This window comes from Erythrolamprus reginae, chromosome 4, assembly GCF_031021105.1.
Source record: "Erythrolamprus reginae isolate rEryReg1 chromosome 4, rEryReg1.hap1, whole genome shotgun sequence".
NCBI lineage: Eukaryota > Metazoa > Chordata > Lepidosauria > Squamata > Dipsadidae > Erythrolamprus > Erythrolamprus reginae.
The window spans coordinates 99480870-99507980 of record NC_091953.1 but is presented as its reverse complement, the minus strand read 5'-3'; the positions used below and the strand labels follow the sequence as shown (position 1 = coordinate 99507980).

General features: G+C 35.6%; 2 protein-coding genes across 6 annotated transcripts in view; both read right to left on the bottom strand.

Annotated features, from left to right (window-relative positions):
* LOC139166873 (complement factor H-like) overlaps positions 1 to 27111 on the bottom strand; it is a 1233958-nt gene that overhangs the window by 327285 nt on the left and 879562 nt on the right. The gene's annotated exons all lie outside the window — the stretch shown is intronic.
* TMEM182 (transmembrane protein 182) overlaps positions 3609 to 27111 on the bottom strand; it is a 26417-nt gene continuing 2914 nt past the window's right edge. For 2 of the 5 annotated variants that reach the window (XM_070751065.1, XM_070751064.1), the window contains exons 2-6: positions 24472 to 24585; positions 20867 to 20966; positions 18333 to 18431; positions 12032 to 12169; positions 3609 to 6246 (exon numbers count right to left, since the gene is read on the bottom strand). In XM_070751065.1, coding sequence (XP_070607166.1) covers positions 6023 to 6246; positions 12032 to 12169; positions 18333 to 18431; positions 20867 to 20954 — 549 coding nt within the window. In that variant the 5' untranslated portion in view covers positions 20955 to 20966; positions 24472 to 24585 and the 3' untranslated portion in view covers positions 3609 to 6022. Of the gene's footprint in view, positions 6247 to 12031; positions 12170 to 18332; positions 18432 to 20866; positions 20967 to 21218; positions 21360 to 24471; positions 24586 to 27111 lie in introns of those variants that run through there. The other 3 variants (XM_070751061.1, XM_070751062.1, XM_070751060.1) reach the window with 2 other exon arrangements.

Here is a 27111-nt window from a genome sequence, read left to right as displayed (position 1 = left end):
TCCCTAAACATATTGATTATGTAAATCAAAGTAATTCAGTATAGAGTGTTTGGAAACTGGAAAAAATTCTGTAAGTCCTTCTCAAATATCCTTGACAGGACATTTGATTCAATTTAGCGTTTAAAAAACAGTCTTTGTAGCTTATAAGCTCTTAAGCAAATGTAAGTGAGAGGGAAAGCTAACATGTCTGATAATTCACACTATCTGACTGACAACTGTGCTGAATTTCCCTTGTGGTGCTAGCAAAACATTGTTACAAAAGTAATAACATATTGAGAAAGGAAGGATCATAAGGATCATGCTGTCAGCTTTAATTCTGGAGAACAAGAACCAGTGAGATGATTTCTGTTTAGATCAGTCCGGTACAACTCAGGAACAGGGGTGCCAAATGCTGAGCTTAAAATAGATGCCAAGTATACGATGGAGGAATAGCTACATGAATATGTTGCAGCATGAATGATCTATTCAGAAGTAAAGAGGTGATGAATGGAAAAGATTTTCCCTTCTTTCATCTATACGTGATATCTTTTCATGTTACTCTCTCGTGCCTTTTCAATGTTCATAAATACTGAAATTTCCATTTCTGCATGGATTTCTTATGTGTTTGTGGTAGGTTCCTCCTCAGCTCAGTAAGTTCCAGGTTCTGTCTTTAGCATTTTCAGTTCAAAGGATTGGGTGATATGACTCCCTGTTTGCATAAGGCTTTGGGAACATGCTGTCACTTAGAATAAACAATACTGAACTAGATAGACAAATCTATTACAGGAACAGAAGAAAAAATCTGAGACTTTAAGAAAATATATGTTGAGAGCAGTGGGGTGTAGGTGGGCACCAATAATAATAATGATGATGATGATGATGGTGATGATAATTTATTAGATTTGTATGCCACCCCTCTCCGAAGACTCGGGGCAGCTCAAAACAATGATAAAAAACAATATTATAGTAAACAAATCTAATATTAAAAGAACTTAAAACCCACCTCTGCCGCCAGGCATGGAGGAATTCAGATCCTCTTTCCCCCTAGGCCTTTACAATTCTATGCATGGTATGTATGTATGTATGTTTGGTTTTTATATTAATAGATTTTTAATCATCAATACCAAATTACTATTGTAAACTGTTTTATTGTTGCTGTTAGCCGCCCCTAGTCTCTGGAGAGGGGCGGCATACAAATCCAATAAATAAATAAATAAATAAATATTTAAAACCAAACAACACATACCTACCAAACATAAAATATAAAGAGCCTTGGGGAAAGGTGTCTCAACTCCCCCATGCCTGGCGGTATAGGTGGGTCTTGAGCAATTTACAAAAGGCAAGGAGGGTGGAGGCAGTTTTAATCTCTGGGGGGAGTTGATTCCAGAGGGCCGGGGCCACCACAGAGAAGGCTCTTCCCCTGGGGCCCGCCAGACAACATTGTTTAGTCGACGGGACCCGGAGAAGGCCAACTCTGTGGGACCTTATCGGTCGCTGGGATTCGTGCGGTAGCGTAAGTAGAGTAAGTCAGGAATTAACTGCCTAAGTAGGTTGTCCTTAGTACCAATACAAGTATTGTATATCCAAATAATTCTTATTATTATACTCTTAAAATGATCTGCCTTGTCAAAAAAAGCATGTAATTTCCCCTGAAAATGAGCAATCGGTAACATTAATAGTAATGATAATGCCTGGAGCAAAAGAGAAAAACGGGATTTTTTTCACTGCAGTGTAACTTATCTTGCTCACATTCATTATAACTAGTTATCTGTCATTATTATTATTGCTTACTCTTAATGAAAAACTACAATTATAACACCACTCCGCAGCTTTACTGTGGGCGCTACACAGCTTCTTTTTACTGTTATTACGCAATAAAATTTCAATCCACTTTACATTTAAAGCTTCACAAAGACATGTTTTGATTAGAAAATGGACATGGACTGTCTTGTCATATTATAAGCTTTTAATTATGAATTAGAATATATTTGTCATATGATGTTTCAGATTTATTGGCTATCTACTCATGTAGCATGGCTTATTATTTGCTTTTCTAACTGCATTGCCCATATTCACACTGTCCCCACCCTCCTCGCCTTCTGTAAAAGTTTAAAGACCAATCTGTGCTGCCAGGCTTGGGGGCCATTTGACCCTAGCCCCCTGGCTGACGAGTGTAGTATGTCTTGCTGTGTGAATGGGAATGAATGATTTTAATATTATTAGAGTTTTTAAATTTTTTTAGCTATATTTATTGGATTTTTAGATATGTATATTGTATATTGTTTTGATATGTTGGGAGACACCCCAACTCCTCAGAGAGAGGCGGCATACAAATCCAATAAATAAATGAATCAATGAATCAATAAATAAATAAATAAATAAATTTAAGTTTGTAAGTATATTATCTATTTCTTGCATTCTTTTAAAAATATGCATTTAAAAGATTTTTGCTTCTTTTTTAAGGCTTTATTGTTTATATTTTACATTACCATATGTAATGTAACCTCAACCTGCAAAATTATTATACATTTCTGGAACTACCTTTAAAATGCATCATAGAAGGAATTACCACTTTTTTATTGGGTCTTTCAATTCAGTCTAGGGACCTCAGCGGTTATGTTCATTATATTCAGCTGTCAACCAGCTGGATATGGGGTGGGAGTGTTGCCACAGACCACAGATGGAGAATGATGGTACCTTTATGACTTGTGGACTTCAACTCCCAGAATTCCTGAGCCAGACATGCTTTTACAAGAAGTCTATAAAAATGTTAGTGAAAAAAATTTATCAGCAGCTAGGGAATAAATTAAATATTCACAAAAAATCCTAAAGAGAGCAAACAAATCAGAAGGTTGAAGGAATGGTAGGAAGATGTCTAAATAAGATCACTTCCATCAAATTTATTGAATGAGTCAGAATACCATGATCTGAAGACAAATGGATCTAAAAAATATTCAGATAAAAAAGATTGGCTCTTTCCATAGTTGAATGGGAAATAGTCTAGAACAGTGATGGTGAACCTATGGCACGGATGCCATAGGTGGCACGCGAAGCCATATCTGCTGGCATGCAAGTTGTTACCCTAGATTAGCTCCAACGTGTATATGTGTGCTGGTCACTGATTTTTGGTTCAAACAGATGCTCTGGGAGGGCATTTTTTGGCTTCCAGAGAACCTGCAGGGGGATGAGGGAGGGAGTTTTAACCATCTCCTGGCTCCAGGGAAGCCTTTGGAGCCTAGGGAGGGCAAAACACGAGCCTACTGGGCCCACCAGAAGTTGGGAAACAGGCCTACTGGGCCCACCAGAAGTTGGGAAACAGGCCAGGGGGCGGAAGAAGCTGTTTTCGCACTCCCAAGGCATTCCCAAGGTTGTGGGCACTCATGCATGCACAATAGCGCATACCCACGCTTTTTCAGAACCCAAGGAAAAAAAGGTCCCCATCACTGGTCTAGTCATTTAAGCAAATCTGATATCTATAGGTATAATAAATGTATAACAACCGGATCAGTAAAATGCATACTCAAGCAAACAGCAAGTTTTATATTTTGCTAATATAATGAAATTTAGCACCATCGTTTGGAGAGAAACAGAGAGCAAGAAGAAAAGAAAACCCTTCCTTTATACAAATATTTTCCTCATTAACATTTATTTTTTTAAAAAGGGAACATATACAGCAATTTTTTTTTCATAGAAAACATATGTCAAATACATATATATGTATTTTTCTAAAGAAATCCAATTATCATGTTGCCGCAAATGATGAGATAAGAATTTTATCTTTGAAATCTGCTCCTATTTGCAAGAAGCAGATTTGGCATACTTTCAATTGCTAATCACTTTCTCCTGGTGAACAGATGATGCCACAACTAGCCAGTCTCTATGTTGTCATATTCCAAGGCATACAGGTATATAACCTCCTATACAGGTTGTGTAGAGTATTCAGACAACAGAGAAGACTTTGGAAAGGTAAAGACAGAGGTTTCATAAAAATGGACACTTTTAGTATTTATTGGAACATAATCATGTGGGCTTTAATTCTGTCCTGAACACTGTGGTAACAGGAGAAGGGGGTAAATCAATAGGGAGGATTATATTATAGCGAAACAGACATAAACAGACTGTTAATAGACATACTTTCTTGCTATTACCAAAAATAGAGGGTAGAAAAAGTTTTCCAGAGAAAGCATGGTATTAATTTTAAACAGTGAATGATTGCAAAGTGATAACAAATAGAAGGAGCAAAAGTAGACTTGAGAAATGTAGAACTGGCTCCAGGCTTGAACATTATAAGTAAAATTTCTAATGCCTGCTCTCTGTCCTTCCTTATCTAACTGAATCTTGACATGCATTCTCTGGTGATGATAGCAATACATGGAGCAGGTCTCCATGCCTCCTTTACATTACCCATAATACTTTAGTCTTACAGTGTATTAAGGCATTATGGGGAAAGCCTATCATCCTGAGCCAGAAGAAAAAGGACATCTCCTGCTTGGGTTGCAGATTGCCAATAGCTTTTATTAATATGGGACAGAAACCAAGTTGATTGGAATCAACTGTGGTCTATCTAAGAATGGAGCTCTTGCTTCTTCAACATGGGAAGTGTGTGATAAAGTGGTAATATATGAGTTTTTATATCATTATTTTCCATTCCACATTATCACCCTTTCTACATACCCATCATAGGTCTTTCTTACTTTCTATGCATGTTGTAAGAGAATAAGGTGGACTATGAAAAGGTGATTGGTGGACAATAGTTTAAACAATATGATAAAAATGGATCAAATTATAACCTTCTCTGGACACCAAAACATGATGTAAATGTGAAATAATAATTGTCATTGTATCATGCATTGTTTTGATGCCCAGGTAAACAACAGTTGCTGTTTGCTAGGGGCTGAGTTAGATAACTTTCACCCATTGTCTTTCATAGTTCCTTTGGATGAGTTGTTTATGATTTGGACCACGTGGATTTATTGCATCTATATTAAACAGTATCAAAGTGATCTTCTGCTATCTCATTTTTTCTCTAACACATTGGCTAAAGCATTACATGGATAATTATTTTTAAGAACCAAACTGCTTGCTCATAGTAAAACTGAGAACTGAAACAAAAACAAATACAGTAAGCATTGCATGGAATACTTGTTTGTTCAGTAAGGTTGTAGGACCAATTCAAACAATGTTATAATGAAGACTATGCACAGTCCAAACTGCTTCTCATATGACTTCTGTCCCTTCTTTCAGGAGCAATATGGATATTTGTATCTAGACTTAACCATATAATTTTGCATTCTTTGTGCCTATAATTTGACTACAAGGTGAATTAATGATTGGATCTTATTGTTTATCGAAAAAAGGATCTTTTTTCCAGATCCTTACACTGGAAAAAATATTGATGATAGGGAAAGTTTAGATCTATATTGAATAACAATATGTTTCTGGAAATCAGCATTATTATATTATTAGATAACATTAAAGTGTTATTGCTAAAGACATCAAATTTGGAATCTTTCTAAAAACAGAATATAAAATTCATTGTAGATTAATTTATAAGGGTGACCTCACAACCTTTTCCTTATTTCCAGTAGCAAATATTTGGGCAGGAAAGTAAAGAAGACCTAGATTCATTGTAAATATTCCTTCATTAAATTGTTAATGTCAATAATGAATTGTTGAATTGTCCTGCAGCCAGCGCCTAATTCTTATGTTAATTATTTTATATATTTCTTTGTGTGTTAATACATGTAACATGATTTGAAGAACTATGAAAGGATCCTACTTCTGAAAGGATTTTCATGTCCTCCATGGCAAGAACATGTAAACAATGGCTACAATCATGTGTGCATTTCTGGGAAACAATCTTCACTGAACCTTAGGTCACACTTCCAGCATTACCGAGTAGATAATATGAAATTACATTATTCATTTAAGTCAATCTTCAATGATGCCATGAGCATTCTATGGTAGTAGGGATAACATTGTATAAAAAACCTTTTTAGCACAGCTTCACTACACACTAATAGTTCAGGCACCTGCTAACCAACTAATCAGAATGCAGATAAATCGTACGTCCTACCAGGAGGAACAACATGCCAGAAAACATAGCAAAAAATATTCCAATTGGAGCCAGCATAAAAGACCAGCCATAACGTACATAGATGGAATAACTTGAACAGTCAATTTGCTTCTGAGCTTCATAGTTTTTGAGATCAGCCACAGCTTGGACCCAGATAACATACAGTACAACCACCAGAGAGAATAGGATGCCTAACAGATGGAGAAGAAAGAAAGTTTTATTAAATATTTATGGCAAAATTGTCATACGGGAGCTCAGAAATATCTAGAAAATTTAGAAAAACATTTAAAAAGATTCTCCAAACCTATAAATCTATGGAAGTCACAATTTTCAGAATATATTGTTGGATTTTTATCCTTCAGAATGTCAAGGCATCATTCATCACACTCATTTTTCCTACAACTAATTTGCAAGGAAGGATAGGCTGAAAGAAAAAAACTGGCCCAAAGTCCCTCAGCAAGCTTATTACTCAACTAGAATCCAAGTCTGCTTCTATGAGCCAAGGTGGCGCAGCGGGTAGAGTGCAGTACTGCAGGCCACTAAAGCTGACTGCTAGATCGGCAGGTCAGCAGTTCAAATCTCATCGCCGGATTGTTGGGGCTGGCTCTGTTAAAAAGTGCTATTGCTAACATGTTGTAAGCCGCCCTGAGTCTAAGGAGAAGGGCAGCATAAAAAAGTAAAAATAAATAAATAATAAATAAATATTCTTGTCTTCTTCTCTACTGGGAATTTTTCATGAATGGATATAATAACATCTAAAGAAAATATTTATTGTTAAACTTACATTTTAGTTACATAGGTAGAAATGTTCTAAATTTATATTGATACTATATATTACTCAGCATCATTTTAAAAGGTCAGCATATAAATTTGTGACATCTATCTATTCAATAGAAAAGAAAATTTGGCCCATCAATCTTGGGCCTTGGTTGAGGTTGAGGACAAGTTACCAAAAACTTATGGAGGACCAGAGGCTGCAATCCTTTCCTTAAACATTCATTATTTAAATCAGTGTTTCCCAACCTTGGCCACTTGAAGATATTTGGACTTCAACTCCCAGAATTCCCCAGCCAGCATCTGCTGGCTGGGGAATTCTGGGAGTTGAAGTCCAAATATCTTCAAGTGGCCAAGGTTGGGAAACACTGATTTAGATGACTTATTCCTTCAAAACCTGCATTATATCTGAACATAACGAATGCTTAATTGTACCATTGGTTTATTACCAAGATTATTGGGACAAATGACATTGATTTGGGAGGAAAATGTTCTTTTATTATTATTATTGTCACATTGCCATTCAAGCCCAGTGACTATGACTATTTTTTTTTAAAGCATGGGTTTTTAGAAACTTTTGAAACTGCTACATAGTTCCTCTGTCCCAACTTGTTAAGACCCTTTGCTTGGAGAGCAATTTCCTGTTCATTAGTAAAAATGTCTTAAAGATGTAATGAATCACAAAAAGATGGAACTCATTACTTCATAAAACAAACAATGAGTTCAAGAGACATTTGGATAAATAAGGATTCATCTCTTTATGTCTCTCCCTCACCATAATTCATTTTGATGTTTTACTTTTCAGGAGCACCCATATTTTATCCACAAGGTTTATAGTAGCATAGAGAAGAGAAGCAGGGGTTAACAGAAATTTCCATTCGAATATATTTCTGCTTCTCTAAAGGTAAATAAATGAGTAAAGAGAAATCTTTGTATGCTTCAACAAATTCCTGATCTTCTCATATAGCAATGCTTTTTCCCATAGCAACAATGCAGGGTTGTTTATGGTACAAAATTTCCATAAGACACAAGGGAAGGAAGAATGAAGAAACAGAGTTGTGATCAACAGGTGCTGTTTAAAGTGACAGGCTCCTCTACAGTTCCACTAACACCAAGAAGATTTGAAAATCCTTATTAAAAAAATCATTCCAGTTTTTCTGTTTGCTTTGTTGGCAGGCTGTATATGGACCCCTTCTGATCTCATAAGAACAAACTGTTCTGCTGCCAGGACTGTTCATGCACTCCACAAAGCTTCAATCAAATCCTATAAAACTCTAAGGACATGGGTCAGCCTGAAGAGCAGAAGACAAAGTCATACAGAGGCTCTGAAAGGGTAGCTGATCTGCATGTTCTGCTAGTAGACAATATGCATATCAGCCTTTCTCGTACTTGCAACAGAGAAAATATATGAAGTGAGAGCAATTCAAAACAAGATAAATTATGCGGGTTGTGAAAATTAAACATCATCCCTCCTCCCATTATTTCCTTGCATGCTTGATTGTTGGTTTAAAATAATAAAATAAAGACTTCTGGTAAAAGAGTTTCTTTTTCCTTCTTGTTTAACCTCTGAATGAATATAGAAAAGAGGAGAGTTTAGAAAACATCCATCTATTAGACAGGCTTCTAAATCACACATTCCATGATCTGTACCTTCATGTCTTAACTGAGGTACATAAAATTATGTGTTTCAAATGCAATATTTTTAAATAAGGTAATAGTACTTCGAGCCTCCGAAAAACCATGAAGTGATATGAAGGAACATAAGGAGCAAAAGCCAAGAAAAAAAGATAGGGGTTATTTTCTTGCAGAGTTGAAAAAACTGGATGGTTAGAAATAAAACTCCATCACTGCAGTAACAGGATTTACTGTATATCTGAGCAGATACACATAGGATTGTTCTAAATACACCTATTATACAACATCGTCAGTTCATCAGCAACATCCTTGAAAAGTGTTTGGAAACTTCAGATCGTGCAGAATGCAGCTGCGAGAGCAGTCATGGGCTTACCTAGGTATGCCCCATGTTTCTCCATCACTCCGCAGTCTGCATTGGCTGCCGATCAATTTCCGGGTCACAATTCAAAGTGTTGGTTATGACCTTTAAAGCCCTTCATGGCACTGGACCAGAATATCTCCGAGACCGCCTACTGCCGCACGAATCCCAGCGACCGATTAGGTCCCACAGAGTGGGCCTTCTCCGGGTCCCGTCAACTAAACAATGTCGGTTGGCGGGCCCCACGGGGAAAAGCCTTCTCTGTGGCGGCACGGCCCTCTGGAACCAACTCCCCCCCGGAGATTAGGATTGCCCCTACTCTTCCTGCCTTCCGTAAACTCCTTAAAACCCACCTTTGTCGTCAGGCATGGGGGAATTGAAACATCTCCCCCTGGGGCATGTTTAATTTATATATGGTATGCGTGTGTGTATGTCTGGTAGTATATGGGGTCTTTTACATCTTTAAACTTTTTAAAAATTGTTGGATTATTTATGATTTGTTGTTACATGTTGTGAGCCGCCCCGAGTCTTTCGGAGAGGGGCGGCATACAAATCGAATAAATAATAATAATAATAATAAATAATAATAATCTCTTTTGAATTAAAATTCTCCTGTGCATGGTTTAATTTCTTGATCGGGCCATGAAATGCTTACAGAGACTCATGTACTTTGAATAGCTTACTCTGAATGTATATAATTTCAAATATATAATGTGTTTTACTATATTTTGAAATTAATAAGTGAGAAGAAAGCCAGGATAGATTGAAATCCTCCAAACACTAGCATATTACTTCCATATAATTTGTGGGAAAGTAAAATGGTAAGAAGATGAATTAAACTTGTGCTAAGGTTACTTGATTATTCCTTTAAGGCAGTGTTTCCCAACCTTTTTGAGCCGCGGCACATTATTCACATTTTCAAAATCCTGGGGAACATTGAGGGGGGGGGGGGCGCAAAAAGTTTGGACAAAAAAAATATCTCTTTCTCCCTTTCACTCTATTTCTCTCTCCCTCCCTCCTTCTCCTCCCTCCCTCTTTCTCTCTCTCTCCATCCCTTTCTTTCTCCTTCCTTCCTCTCTCTTTTGCTCTTTCTCTCTCCCTCCTTCCCCCCTCTTGCTGTCTTTCTTTCTTTCCTTTCTTTCTCTCTCTCATTCTGTCTCTCTTGCTATCTCTTTCTTTCTCTCTTCCTTCCTCTCTCTTTTGCTCTTTCTCTCTCCCTCCTTCCCCCCTCTTGCTGTCTCTTTCTTTCTTTCTTTCTCTTTCTCTCTCTCTCTCATTCTGTCTCTCTTGCTATCTCTTTCTCTCTCTTCCTTTCTTTCTCTCTCTTGTTCTCTCTCTTCCTTCTCTGCGGAGGCCGGCAAAGCTTTTCCGGGTAGACTGGCTGGGGGATAGGGCACTCGCGCGCGCACGCACCCCCGATGTTCCAAAGAACCTTCTCCGACCTCCGCTGTGAGGTTTTCTCCGAGCGCTCGCCAGAGGAGCTGGAGAAAGGGGCAGATCGAGCGGGAGGGTGGGCGGGCGGGCGTCAGTGGCGAGAAGCCAGGGGCGTGAGGGGAACAGAGGCACTGGGGGGTGGGGGCAGCCGCGGCGCCGGCCTCCGCACTTTCATCGCTCCCCACCCCAAACTCCAACGCCCAGCTCCTTGCGCGGCACTGGAAAAGGGTGCTGCATTGCCGGCTTCTACCTGGTGCTGCCAGGGAATCTCCAGCTGGGCAGGGCTCTCCTTAAGCTCTCCTTTTTCCCTAGGAGCTTGGCGGCAAACCTGGCTGTGTCTCCACCGGTTGGGAAACGCTGCTTTAAGGAGACAGTTGGAATATAAATCCAACAACATGTCCGTGTTCTGAAACAGGATGGTATAGAATTGACCAGAATGCTGTTTGGAATGTAAATGGAGCAATTGGGGAAGAATTGTATTCATAATGTAGAGTAATCTGGCTATTCAGTCACAAATGGTTTAACAAGGCTAAAGTTAATTGTTCAAGACCCTGAATTTGTGATAGAAATGGGGACTGAATCAGAGGAGTAAGTAGATAATAAAATAAAAAGGACATACAGTGGTACCTCTACCTAAGAACGCCTCTACTTATGAACTTTTCTAGATAAGAACTGGGTGTTCAAGATTTTTTTGCCTCTTCTCTACTTCAAACCTGAGCTTCCGAAACTATAACTGGAAAAGGCAGGGAGAAGCCTCCATGGGGCCTCTCTAGGAATCTCCTGAGAGGAAACAAGGCCTCTACCCTCCCTATGGTTTCCCCAATCACATGCATTATTTGCTTTACATTGATTCCTATGGGAAAAATTGCTTCTTCTTACAAACTTTTCTACTTAAGAACCTGGTCACAGAACAAATTAAGTTCATAAGTAGAGGTACCACTGTATGCAGAAACAGAAATGTTTACACAGAGCTATGCTCAATCCAACAGAATGGAATAAGGGAAAGAAAATATATGTGTATATAGATGTCAAATCTGAGTTCTAAGCAAGTATGTATGTATTCTATAGAAACACCTGATGAGTACTTTCTGAAAGAAACAAAAATGACAAGAAATAGAGGTTCTTATTTTCTTGGTCTGTCAGGAGAGGGAGACAAAGTTTGAGGGTTGATCTCGAAGGAGAGAATTAGGTTCAAACTAAGTTTTCTATTATCTTTCCAGGGGCTTGAAAATAACTTACGGTACCTTTTCTTGAAGGGACTACAACAATCTCAAGAATACTCAAGCCAAACGGATTACTCCCTTATTATATATATATATAAGACAAATTCCATGTGTATCTAATCACACTTGGCCAATTATTCTATTCTATTCTATTTTATATTCTATATAAACAAGAAGGCATTATTAGATACTATCCCACAAAATATTTGAAGTTTAGATTATCTTCTGGATATATTTTGAATATGGCATGTTATAAAAAGCCAGGAGGACTTTGCTGGTATTGTGAAGAAGGATTCTGTGATACATAGAATGTTTAGGATATATAATATACATATACATATACACATAATTTTTTAAAAATGTTATCCCTTCTTTCAATGAGGCTTTTTCAAGGAAACATCCCCCATGAAATCCAAGGTGTTTTATGCTTAGCACGCAAAACCTTCCCCAAATGCTAGCGTCGCATCTATGGTTTCAACCATACAGCCTACAATTTTAGGATAAGGAATGTTGCTTTGGGATACCTAACTTTGGACAGCACATGAAACTTACCAGCAGCAATGAAAAAACCTCCTCCTATTTTGTAGAGGATGTGACTACCAAAAGGTGCAGCACAGATGATGAAGAAACTAGCAACCACCACAGTGACAACTCCAAGCAGCATGAAAATTGACCAGAAACCACGATAAACTGGACATGGGGAGAAAAGAATATTGAAAAGAGGTATCAGAGAATAAAAGACAATTTTTACAGAATCTCTCCAGCCTTTCCCGACTTTTTTTACATTAGCAAGCTGAACATTTATTCCATCACAGCCTTCTAGTAATCAGTAATCTAAAGCACCATATGTCCTGCATTAGACAGGAATGCCAAATGCTATCAGATCATCTTGGAATATAATGATGCATGTGGAGAGTGTTATGAATCCCTGTTGCTTGGTATCTGCTGGAGAGACATGCGGTTAATCAGTTCACTTGCTTGGCCAATGGAATCTGTTCATAAAATAATGTGCTGAACTGTAGCCAAGATTCTTCAAGATATTTGCATGGTTTTACCAGATACAATTGATCTCTGTAAAGTAGAAACAGAACCTAGAGACAATGTAAAGAAAAGCTTAGAACATAGCCAAGATAAGTCACAAAATTGTTGAAAACCAGAATTGAGTGCCTTTAAGAAATGTATACTATATATTCAACAAAATGTATTTACATATGGTTTTAAAATACAAATTGAAAGTATCAATGGAAAGACAAGCCAAAGTATGTATTCTAAAAAAAAAAGTCAGATTTGCTAATACTGTAACTGGAACTGTTCACACAGTACATTTCTTTGTGTATTTTTCAAAGCAAATATCAAAAATCATTGCGTTAAGGACAAACAATATTAAAGATTCTGGATAATGATCAATGGACTATATGGTGTTCTTCCTTTCAAATATTAATAATAATAAAATAATTAACTAATTAGGCATCTATCTTTAGGAATCTCTTTATAAAAACTAAGTTCATGGAAATCCAATTATTTTATTTATTATAAATATAATATAAAAATAGGAAAATGTTAAATTATTGTGAAAAGGCCTATGTGTGAATTCATTTGCATAAAATTAAAAGGTATACTTGGCTACAATAAAACTGCTTAGGATTATTCATAATATTGATATTTAGACTATTTTCAACTACTGTTTTATGAATCAGATTGCACAAAATACTTTAAAGTGTATTAACACTCTGTAAATTAATTTCCTAATATTGTATTAATAAAGAAAGTACTTCTATTTCAATAATTCGAAAGATTTTAAACCAAACTTTATATACTGTACATTGTAATTGTAAGAATTAAATAATTTTAATTCTTAAAAAAGACTATAAATTTATTAGGATTGCTGTATTTTCTAATGTATAAATGAGAATCCTTTTAAAAAATAGGGTTTTAGAATCTAATTTCGATCATAGCATTTGCTATTACGCTTGGTTAAATGGTGTAATTTAAACAAGCCACCCAGTCATTTTGCAGAGTGAGATGGGTGGCATACAAATTAAATTAAAAAAAATAATTTTAAAAAACAAATTACTGCATCATGTACACAATTGCAATTGCAAATGTTACATAAAACCATTTATTATTTTCCAACAGGAAGCCTTAGTATAGTATCATCTCAATAATTAATTACACTTTCCTATAAAATAGATTGTGTATGCTTTGATTATCTATGAATCTATTCATTAATACATTTGTTTTAAATATATATGTATTTATTTAATTACTTAATTATTTATCCTATTTCTTGCTATGATATAGAAATCAAAAGTCTATACCAAAAGGATAAAGATTAGTAGGGTAGTTGGATATTTGGAACCCTGTCTAAATAAAATTTTATATAAATATAAGGAAGAACCCTATATTGTGTTTTATGATAGTTTCTCACATCTTATGATTGGAAAAATTGATATTTTTCTCTCTAAAGGACAGTTGAGTGTCTAATGGGATCTTTCAAAATAAGATATATAAATAAGATAAATAAGATATATAAACTATAGCCTCTTGTCTTAAAATGGTAAGGGAACACCTGTCAATCCTAGACAAGTTCAAATCACCAGGACCAAATGGAAAACACCCCAAAGTTCTGAGGACCAGGGAACCACCAGAGGACTGGAAAAGAACTGATGTAGTTCCCATCTTCAAAAAAAAAAAAAAAGGGGGGGGGGGACAGATCCAGGAAACTACAGACCTATCAGCCTAGCCTCAATACCAGGGAAATTTCTGGAAAAGATAATCAAACAACGAATCAATGAACACCTAGAAGCAAACAAAACAATAACCAAAAGCCAACAGAGGTTTGCCAAAAACAGATGAAAACAAACTGGCAGGAATAGCCAACTCTCCAGAAGATAGATACAAAAGGATCTTGACAAACGTGGGCAGTATCAAATAAAATGGAATTCAATGGTGAAAAAAGTAAGGTTCTACACTTCAGCAAGAAAAACAGTATATTTGGTACCTTGCTCAACAGTAGTAACTGTGAGAGGGATCTTAGAGTCCTAGTGGACAACCATTTAAAAATGAACCAGAAGTGTGCAGCAGCTGCCAAAAAAGCCAACACAGGCTGCATAAACAGAGGGATAGAATCAAGATCATGTGAAGTGTTAATACCACTTTAAAATGCCTTGGTAAGGCCACAGTTGGAATACTGCATTCAGTTTAGGTCACCGCTATGTAAAAAGGATGTTGAGACTCTAGAAAGAGTGCAGAGAAGAGCAACAAAGGTGATTAGGAGACTGGAGGTTGAAACATATGAGGAATGGTTGCAGGAACTGGGTATGTCTAGTTTAATGAAAAGAAGGACTAGGGGAGACATGATAACTATGTTCCAATATCTCAGGGGTTGCCACAAAGAAGAGGGAGTCAAGCTATTCTCCAAAGCACCTGAAGGTAGGACAAGAAGCAACACGTGAAAACTAATCAAGGAGAGAAGCAACTTAGAACTAAGGAGAAAATTCCTGACAAAACAATTGATCAGTGGAACGTTTGGCCTCCAGAAGTTGTGAATGCTTCAACACTGGAAGTTTTTAAGAAGATGTTGGATAATCATTTGTCTGAAGTAGTGTACGGTCTCCTGCCCAAGCAAGGGATTGGACTAGAAGACCTCCAAGGTACTTTCCAACTCTGTTGTTGTTGTTGTTCTTCTTGTTCTTTTTTTTTCTTTTTTTTCTTCTTCTTATTATTATTATTATTATTATTATTATTATTAATTTATTTATTCGATTTTTATGCCGCCCTTCTCCTTAGACTCAGGGCGGCTTACAACATGTTAGCAATAGCATTTTTTAACAGAGCTAGGCTATTGCCCCCACAATCCGGATCCTCATTTTACCCACCTCGGAAGGATGGAAGGCTGAGTCAACCTTGAGCCGGTGATGAGATTTGAACCGCTGACCTTCAGATCTACAGTCAGCTTCAGTGGCCTGCAGTACAGCACTCTACCTGCTGCGCCACCCCGTATTATTATTATTATTATTATTATTATTATTATTATTATTATTATTACTACTACTACTATTATTATCTATAGTCTCTAACATTTTCTAGAATCTTGGACAGAGTTCTTCAGTTTAAAGATTGTCATTCATAAGGAGAGATCAGTCAAAATTATTTTGGTAGTTTGTTTTTGAGGAATTTATGAAGAAATATTTCATCTTTGTTTCCTTTTTTATAATCAGAAATATTATTATTCAAGGACTAATATGACTAAGGAATTGGATACTTATTATTGATGCCAACTCTTTTTAGAAAGTTAAATATGACTTTAAATTTGGGGTCCCAAAAAGAGTTATTTCCATAAATTTTCTGCATTTGTCCACATACACACAGAAAACATAATTTATCATCATCATTAAATTTGTTTGCCACCCAAAATGAAGCAATTTATTATTTCATTTACACAATATAATTTATCAATAAATAAAATGGAATTTGGGGTAATATTTATACTTAGGGTATTTCCAAAGTAGTAGAAGAAAAATTCATTGAAGTGATGCTACAGATTTCAAATCCATATGCTTTCTGTTGTTGCAATACAAATAGTTTCCATAACTAAGCATCACAACATTTTTCTGCAGCATGTCACAGCTCTAGTTTTGGCAATGTTTCACAAGGCTAAAAATATAAAAGAGTTGGGAACAGGAAAACAAACAGGAGTGAATAGGTATAAGAGCTTGATTTTTATCATGATGATATTGCCAGTTAAAAGATTATTACATTATTTCTTAATGTTTTCATTGAATCATAAAACTTGCAGAATTAGAAGTACTCTCAAAAAGAAGCTTGACTGTAGATTGATTGATTGATTGAGTGAGTGAGTGAGTGAGTGATTGCAAAATGTGAAAATAATCTCCCTATTCTCAGGTTGATTTTAAGCATAGACATAACCAGTATGTCTTTTTCCCCAGTAGAATTAATAAAGAAGTCCACAAATTGACTCTATCTTCAATATTTGATATTGGAAAGGTTCCAAGAAAACTGAATAAGAATAATTCCTATATGCAGGATTCTGTTTTCATTTTTTTTTAATGCAATAATTTGCAATTTTATGTTTTTTATATACCGTACCCAAATAAAGTGGTTTAGTGTGGAGAGGGGAAAAGGAATGATATTTCACAATACAAGTTTCTTTAGGGAAACGGCTTCCTTTTTGCAGAAATTTGCCTACCTTTTCTGGGCAGTAGGTCTGAAAGCTCAAGATTTCTCAATTTCTTTTTTTTCATCTAGTTGACCCTTTTTTATAATAGGAATTTATGAAATTTAAGCTCACGACAACATTCCATAAAACAGAAGCCAGAAAACCCCGCAACAACATCATATATGGTATAGCCCAACAGTTTCTTATCAACTCTACATTTACATTTGCATTTATTGTGCTAACTTCTATTCCATGCCTGTCTTCATAGAACTCTGGGAGGGTGGTCCTCCAAATATAAGAGTGAAGTTATTCCAAAGAATTGGGGGAGGGGGCTCAAAAAAGAGGTCTCTCGGTTGGTTGGTTGGTTGGTTGGTTGGTTGGTTGGTTGGTTGGTTGGTTGGTTGGTTGGTTGGTTGATTTAATTAGTGAATAGAGTGACTACTTCTTGAAATTTGACCAATCACATATTTGATCAATATGTAAAATACCATTGTGGAGGTAAAAAAAAAAAAGTCAAATGATGCTCAAGCCAGGACAATCAAAATGCCATTTTTAAAGATATCGTAACACATAAAAAAGAAGCAGGATTTTGATTATGTGAGTGCTGGTGTTATCTTGACTTTTTCCCTTCCTCTTCACTCAAAATGTTGCCCCTCACCTTTTTTCATATCATCTATGAAAGGAAGCAATTGGAAGGAATCATATTACCAATATCTCAATAAGATAATTTGATTTAATGTAATGTATTTTAATTTTTTTACCTCACTCAATCTATTTCTCAATTCTTGTGCTACTTTATTTTGGAAATGCTACTTAAAGGCACAATGTAATCTGGCTTTAAACACGTTGGACTCAATTTCAAGGTAAAAGGACACTACTAATGGATACCAACCATCTTTTTTCAGCTAGCGGTGAAGTGCTGTTTTTGACAAGTTAATTTTAAGTTAAACCACCATGAGACTGGTTCTTCCCTAGAAATGGTTCACTCTTTTTCTTTGTTAACCATGAGCTCATATGATGTACTTGAATATATACAGAGATCATATATTATATCTTATCTCCACCCTTCCAATTGGACAAGTCAGGATATTAGAATGTTGGTCTCCTTTAGGATTATGGTTCCTTTTAAATATCAGATTTCTTTATTGGTGAAAACAGAATATGAGATGGTATAAAGAGTTAACAATAAGAAGAAGATCACTGAAAATCAGATTATCTGCTTAAACCTGTTGCCAGTTGTTACCAGGAATCAAACCTGAGTTGCAATCACACACAGAGAGAGATTCAAGACAATGATATTTATTGTCACCATAGGAATGTGCCTTTGGAGAGATGTTTTGGGAGTAAAAATAACAACAACAATAATAAAACATGGTAGAGCAATGACCCATATGAACATACTGTAGAATCCAACCTGTTGCCTCTGAGGATCAAAAATGAGTTATGACTGTAGAGGGTCTATTCACACAAGAAACAACTTCCCAGGACAATGCAACACTGTGGATTCAATTCCAAAATAGGGCTTCCATGGCAGAAGTGGTGATCTGCCTATAATTCTAACTATTACTGTACTACTACTACATAGCTATTGCTATGCTTTCTGAACAGCTGATCTGGAATTGAACGTGAAGAATTCAAAGCTCTAATATGATAATTGCAACAAAGAATACTTACTTATTGCAGAATTATAGGTGGTTGAGTTATTGGAATCTCTTAAAAAAGGAAATGGAGAGAGATAAGCATGGGTGCAGTTTTTAGAAGGTGACTGGTTCGCTGAAAAACAATAACAAAGGCAATATTATTCTCTTGCATTTTTATACATGTCAATTTTATGAATTTTGGAAAGCTTATGCTAGTGGATGAATAATTGGCCCTATACGTCTAAAATCCAAAACTCTGAATTATTTTTTTGGGGGAGAAAGAATTATACTCAGCTTTTAATAGAATCATTCTTGTAGGGATCAAATTGCAGTCTCTCGTAGTCAGGTAGCATATACATTTAAAAATAAAAATTAAAAAAATGTTACATGATCTGTACTAGGTTATTGTAAGAAAAACTACTACACTGGAGGAAGTTTTGGTAGCAATAATAGCACTGCTTGATTCACTTTGAATTGATTCAGAGAGAAGCAGAAGCAGTAAAGGACTTCCCTAGAGCAGTGTTTTTCAACCAGTGTGCCGTGGCACACTAGTGTGCCGCGAGACATGATCAGGTGTGCCGCGAAGAAGGAAGCTCAGGTTTTGCTGAGAGAGAGTGAGAGAGAGAGAAAGAGAAAGAAAGAGAGAGAGAGTGTGTGAGAGAGAAAGCAAGAGAGAAAGAAAAGCGAAAGAGAGAGAAAGCAAGAGTGAGAGAGAAAGAAAGCAAAAGAGAGAGAGAAAAGGAGAAGGGAGAGAGAGAGAGAAATGAACAAAAAGGGGAGGAAAAAAGAGAAATGAGAAAATGATTGAGACAGAGAATGAGAAGAAAGAGAGAGAAACAAAAGAGAGAGAGAAGTGACTCTTGATTTAAAGCATATGATAAAAAGCCAAAGGATAAGAGAGAGAAAAAACCCAGCCCTCACCTGTTTTTGGAAATGGTTCAGGAGTGTATACATACACACACACACACACACACACACACACACACAAGGGTGGGGAGGAGACAGGGATGGAAAAGGAGGAGAATGTCTTGGGGTGTCATTTTGTGTCATTTGGGTTGGTGGTGTGCCCCAGGATTTTGTAAATGTAAAAAATGTGCCATGGCTCAAAAAAGGTTGGGAAACACTGCCCTAGAGAATTCAAGACATTTTCCAGTGATATATATACTTGCCAATTATTTCCAATTAGCATTTCATTTAGCACTTATATTTACATTTTGAAGACAAACAAACAAACAAAAATCACTCATTGACTTTTTCTGATTCCCAGATGCCTATGTTATGAAAGATAAGGAAAATGTAAGAAATATATAACACCCATTCCTGTTCCTCCCCATTTCTTCAATCTCTCTACTTTTTCAAACTATTAGTACATTCCATAACATTTTTGAAATTCTACTATATCATCCAAAAATCTTTCAGTAGATAAGTCTCCTTCTAACTTTGTTCTATTAGAGTCCTAAAGACTTTCACTGTCTCGCATTTGGTATCTGGAGAGTAGCATGGAAAACAGAGAGTGCTTTTGAATGGTCTAATATGGAAGGGTGGATGGGTAGAGGGAAAGAGAGATTTGAGATATTAGAGATTTATAGCACGTTTTGATTTTTAACTAAAAATTTGCTATAGTTTACAGCTTTTATTGATGCAATTTTTTAAATTATGATCCTACAGACAGCAATAAGTTTTTTATGGAAAAGTGGGATAAATACTTTAAATGTTTAAGAGGAACTTCTATGAAAAATAGCTATTATAATTCCCAAAGTATTAAAATAGTGTGTAACCATCATTTTATAATTTTGTGTTTCTCTAGTTCTCAATGTATAATGCTTACGAATACCCGATGCTCAGTGAGTTGGTTTATGTGCCAGGCTACCCAGGTATTTACAGTATATAGAAAGGCTCTGTTGGCTCTTCACTTATAAAACAACTTGCTCTAGAGCAGTGCATGAGAAAAAAGAAGATATATCCATATAGGTTCTTCCATTTCATTCAAGAGCTTGTGCAGCTCTTGCACAAGCACAAACATGAAGTTGCTATTCAATCTTGCTTATATCACTATGTGAAGCCTTGCTAGAAGTATTTGTAGAATGCATTTATGCAGGCATGTGCAGAAGTGTCCTAGTTTCATTTTGGTCACATTTCTGCAAATTTAAGATTATGGTTTTTATGTTTGCATACATGGTCACTCTGTTAGAACAAAACATGCTATTTTTTTAGTGGATTGTTCTGTTGGAGTGTTGCAAACCATTGCATTCTTGTGTTTGAACTTAATCTCTACTGAATACTTTGAATATAAAGCAGCTTAAAAAAATAAGCCTTCTTCGACCTCTGTCCGGCAGAATAATATCCATGACAAACATATGTACATATCTGGAAAATTGGGAAGTTGTCTAGAATAGATTTTGAAAGAATAATAGAGAAATGCAGCAGAGAGAAGGATAATGAAAATGCTCACAAAGATCCATTTTGCCATACAGAAATGTTTCTTTCTACAGATAGAACTTATTAAAGCAAATAATTTTTTAAATGTAAGAACTATTCTACATATTAGATCAAAACCAGATTACTTACTGTACCAAAACTTCAACATACTGCTAGGATTCTCATCAATCTTCCCATCAAACCAGCATCTCCAGAAAAAACCTTCATGGTGGAACATAATTGTCTCTTCCTGCACAAAAGAAATTAAGAATTTATCATGTACTTGTATTAACGTATGTTCTATGTTTTAGGTTGGATTGCTCATTATTACATAATTTTGAATATCACTGACAAAAATAGAAATCAGAGAAAGCAACCTCCTGAATGTTACTGGCTGAAGTTAATATTAAAATCGTTCAATAGTTTTCTAAACAAGAACAAAATAGACACATCTCTGATACCACTGCAAAAGATTATGCCTAGAAATAGAAAGTATACTAACCCTAGTGCGATTCACATCTTCAGAACACTTCCCAACTTCTGTAGCCAAAAGCCAATAGTCTGTCCCAAAAGCAACCAGAAAAAACAAAATCCCAAGCGCTCCAAATAAGCCTCCAAAAAATATTCCAACACTCAACTTCATTGCTGATTTGTTCTTTAAAAATAACTGATAAATCTAAAAAATATGTTTCAGGATGGTGGGGGAGAAATGTCCTTCTTAGATAAATTTAGCTAAGAATTATGTTGCTTATGCTATGGCTTGGATTTGTGTTCAATTAAACTGCAACCTAACAAATGAAGATAGACTTCTATTTTGGGACACTCCCTGAAAGAACTTTACAGTATTTTCCTTAGCTGGTATGACCAGCCAAAAATAGCTGACCTTCCCTTAGCTAGTTATTGGCACGAAATATTGTTGCACATGGTGCATCCACATATGAAGAAGAGGGATGAAATTACTGTCCCCTTATTATTCTGCCTAGGTTGGATTTCAATATCCAATGCTGACAAGATATAGATATAGATATAGATATAGATATAGATGAGATGTAGATATGTGTGTGTGTGTATACAGTTGAAAATCGAAAAATTAAAATATCGTACAAAAGTTAGTTTGTTTCAGTAATGCAACTTAAAAGGTGAAACATGATACAGTATATGAGACACACACACACATACACACACCCCAATCAATTTATCTTCTTCCTATAAGGGGGAAAGGAATAGAACTTCTCTGTCACAAGCAAACACATAAACTGCTGTACAAACTAAGTTGCAGATCAGATATGCAGAAGCATATCATCAGATAGATAAAAACACTTGGGCCTCATTGACTGATTGACTATCTCATACCAAGGCAGCAATCAAGACATTTAAAGCTGAAATGTGGCGCCCACTTGCTTTTTTTAATGGTCTTTAAATGAATGTATACATGTCTAGCTCAAAATCAGAATTAAAAGCACATCTCTGCAGGGAAGAGTTTAGCATCTAATATGCCCTTATCATCACAAGAAAGCAGAAATATAGAAGGTCCTGCTTTGTATTATTATTATTATTATTATTATTATTATTATTATTATTATTATTATTATTATTATTAGATTTGTATGCCGCCCCTCTTCATAGACTCTTTATGCTTTAATGAGAGTTGGATATAGAGAAGGTGATTTCTAGGGGCAGCCAAGTAACACAACTATGCTTTTAGAAAACAGGCTGTACTATTATTTTTCCATTTCAAATATAAACAGATGTTTTCTGCATCTACTACTATGGAAAGCAAGTTTCTTGTCAACATTTCTGTTCCAACATTTCTTGACTTGCCTCTCCTTTTCACTTAACTTTTTTTTCTTTTTCTTTTTCTGCACAGGTTAAGTACATTCTATACAAAACAAGGGAGTCTATAAAAGGGCAAGGCATTCTTGTAAATAAAAATTATGCTAGAAGATGGTGGACAGAGAGACTGACAGATATCAAGACTGGAACCTATAATTGGAAATTGCTGTACATTCCTGACTTGGGATAAAACCAGTATATATATATACCGTATATATAATTTTGCAAAAAAAATGATTAAAAAAAAAAATAGAAATACATATATACTGTAAATACCTTATATATATACTGTCTATCCTAGCCTCCCTTAATGTTCAAATTCAGCAAAAAAAACCATGTGACATATATATATATGTGTGTGTGTGTGTGTGTGTGTGTGTGTGTGTGTATATATATATATATATATATATATATATATATATATATATATATATATATTTGTTTTCGTAAATTTTCACGGGTATATGTATGTAGATTGTTCTGAGTTCGGGTTTTGCCCTGTGTAATATTTTGCATGTCTATGCGACGTTTCGGCGAAATCACATTCACCATCATCAGGCTGAAGTTATTTGCTACATTCAAAACAAATCTCCACCCCCACACTATATACTAGGAAGAAATGACAGTTGCTAACATTCCATTTACAACAACACAAAGATTGGAACTTCAGCCTGATGATGGTGAATGTGATTATATTAACTGCCTTGTAGTGGTCCTGGGTTGGGCCTAGAGGCAAAAAAGGAGCTGTGACGTTCCTTAAATATACCAGGGTGATCCGACTTAAGAAAAACATATATATATATATATATATATATATATATATATATATATATATATATATATAAAAGGTATTTACAGTGTATATATATAAGGTACCGGTATTTCTATTTTTTTTTTAAAAAAACATTTTTTTGCAAAATTATATATATACTGTATACTGGTTTGTTTTGTTTTTTAAGGGTTATTTTATTCATGGGTAGCACATTTTTCATGGTACTTTGGTTAAAAATGTGACTATATACAGTAACTTTTCTTTCTTTTTCTGTCTGTCTATCTGTCTGTTTACCTTCCTTCCTACCTACCTACTTACCTACCTATCAAATATATAGAGTATCATTATATATCTCATAGAATCTTACTTTGACCAATGTTTTTTTACTGTAAAAAATGGGGGGGGGGAAATACATTCATTAGTTAAAACAATTATATAATAATTAAAATAATTATAAATTATAAAACCAGAACTAAAAGAGAATAATAAATGTAGGAGTATTAATAGAAGGTTCACCCATTTCCTGGGGTTTCCAGGGCTACTGGCATAACCACATCTTGAGGGACCTGTGGAGGCTCAAGAGGGATGAAGCCCTTCATGGCATCGGACGAGAATATCTCTGGGACCGCCTTCTGCTGCACGAATCCCAGCGACCGATTAGGTCCCACAGAATTGGCCTCCTACGGGTCCCATCAACTAAACAATGTCGTCTGGCGGGTCCCAGGGAAAGAGCCTTCTCTGTGGCGGCCCCGAATCTCTGGAACCAGCTCCCTTCGGAGATTAGAACTGCCCCCACCTTCCTTGCCTTCTGTAAACTCCTTAAAACTCACCTCTGCCATCAGGCATGGGGGAATTGAGGCATCACCCCCCCCCCCCCCCGGGCCTATACAATTTATGTAAGGTATGTTTGTGTGTATGTCTGCTTTAATAATGGTTTTTTTTTAATGTTTTTTAAATTTATTAGATATGTTATGAATTGTTTTATTTATTTATTTATTTATTATTTAGATTTGTATGCCGCCCCTCTCCGCAGACTTATTGTATGCTGTGAGCCGCCCCGAGTCTACAGAGAGGGGAGGCATACAAATCTAACAAACAAACAAGCAAACAAACAAACAAACAAACAAATAAACAAATAAATAAAGCCAACCTTATCTCTTTTGGTAGAAAATTCCACAATGTGTAGACCACAGTAGAAAAGGCCCACTGGCAAAAGCCCAGAAAATGTTGCTTCCTCAACAATTAAATCTGTAACATAGCCATTCTGTAATAGATGAAGGCAGATGAAGCTGGGAAACGTGGATTACTCAGACATATACATTGACCAAAAATATGTCTTCCAAGGATACTAAATAAATTCCAAGAATATTAAAATACTAAATAAATATTAGCTATTTTCATTCCAGTGCATGGTTTCATAGTATCCCACAACAGTGTCTCTTCTACTTATGTCATACCTTGCAATTATTTTTTTTAAAAAATGTTATCAATTAGAGTTCTTGAGCTATTTGGGGGGGAATTGAAGTGGTTTATAAATCACATACATTACTTAATCTCACCTAAATGAACAAATATAATGTTCTAATAAAAGAACCTCTGACACTATCAATGTCTTAGAAGATAGCAAAGTTTCTACCTGGCTTTTATAAGCATTTGAATCCTTTAGATACTTATTTTCTGTCTGAAAATATACCTGAAACTAGAACTGCATGGTACAAAGAAGCTACTTTAAGAGATTTTTTTAAATAATTTTTTATATTATTTTTAAAATACTTATTTCAAATCTGAACAATTTACTTATGAAATAGACAACATCTGTGCCACCTACTCCATAAATCTTAATGGAAAATCTCACGGTGGCATTACTTAGATTAAAATTAAGCCCTTATGCTTCGTTGTGAAAAATAAATCCACCCTGGAGCTTTGGCTCCCAGTCTTATGGAAACAATTATCCATTCTAGTGATAAAGATAAAATCTTCTAAGATTCACATTTATAATATAGAATTTACCAGATTAAGAGCATTTCTGGTTTTAATTTATTTTTACTCTTATTGGATTTAGTTTGGTATGATATGCAGTTTTCCATTATTGTTTTGCTGCTTTCCCTATGTCTACAAAATTGCTCTACTTTTTTTAAAAAAGGTCCATTGAAATACTGAATAAATTATCACAGTATTTTCCTTATATGTTGATTCTTTTTTCCCTTTTATAAAACTGAAAAGTCATAGCTTTAAAAATGTTTAGAGCCATTTATTTTGTCTTCAGTTTTAACATTCCTCATAAGGAAGATTTATTATAATTTTTATAATGTTTGCAATAATATTTCTAAACATATTCAATACTGGTTATGAATATTACTAGTACAGTATTATCATTATACAGTCAAGCTTCACAAAATTCTATTGAGTAGGGGAAAACTCTTTGAATGTGCACTTTGTATTTAAATGTTTTCAGTATCCCCCATCTCTCTCTCCCTTCACTTTCATGCAGACAGGTAAATGGCTGCTACTTGGAGGGTTTGGGAGCAAATGCTTGTGACATTGACTGGGAAAAGTCAAGGAAGGTTGAAAATGAGAATCACATGACCACAGCAGCCACCACCAATAATAATGAAGAGCAATAATTTTCCTACATTTCATTCCTTCAACAGTCAGAGGTCCTGGATTTTGGATACTTTCTGTATTTTGAGATTCAAAATTTGTTGCCTTTGATGAATCATTTTTCCCAGATAATGAACATGGCAATGAGAATTTTAGGAGCATATAGATGATTACATTACCCAAACTACACCTTAAATAGACCAGTTAATCACAGAAGATGAGCTGGCAAAAGGCAGAACTGTGACAAGTATGTTTGACTTGATAGTCCTATTCTATTCTTTGGGACTGTCTTCCGCCGCACGAATCCCAGTGGACGATTCAGTCCCACAGAGTTGGCCTTCTCCGGGTCCCGTCAACTAAACAATGTCATCTGGCAGGCCCCAGGGGAAGATCCTTCTTTGTGGTGGCCCCGGCGCTCTGGAATCAACTCCTCCCGGAGATTAGAACCGCCCCCACCCTCCTTGCCTTTCATAAGTTGCTGAAAACCCACCTATGTCGCCAGGCATGGGGTAATTGAGGTATCCCCTTGCTAATATGATTTATGTATGGTTTGATTGAGTTATATGGTTATTTTAATGATGTGGGTTTTTAAATGTCTTTTTAAGTATTGGATTTGTTACATTGTTTATTATTGTTGTGAACCGCTCCAAGTCTTCGGAGAGGGGCAGCATACAAATCTAATAAATTATTGTTATTATCATTATCATTATCATTATCATTATCATTATCATATTCTAGTAGAGTAGAGTAGAGTAGAGTAGAGTAGAGAGTAGAGTAATTTGAGATTTCCCTTCATTACAACCTGAGTTGTAATGAAGGCATGGGTTACTATTATAAGGTTCAGATAGAGCAGAGTAAGAACTACAGTACTGTTCATAATGTAGACAGACTAGTTAAGTTTCCTGTTTTGTATTGCCAGATCATTTCGCTAAGATGCCATAGGGGTTAAGATGTGGGGTTAATTATGTTTTCCCATTAGTCTGTTGATGAGCAACTGAAAGTTAACATTTCTGCGCATATTTGGTTTTTATTTCTTTTAGTCTATCCTTTTATATTTTAAATGTTATGTGATATTTATTCTATTGTATTCTAGAGTAGAGTAAAATAAAACAGAACAGATTACTCTACTCTTACTCTAGAATAGAATAGAATAGAATAGAATTCTTTATTGGCCAAGTATTATTGGACA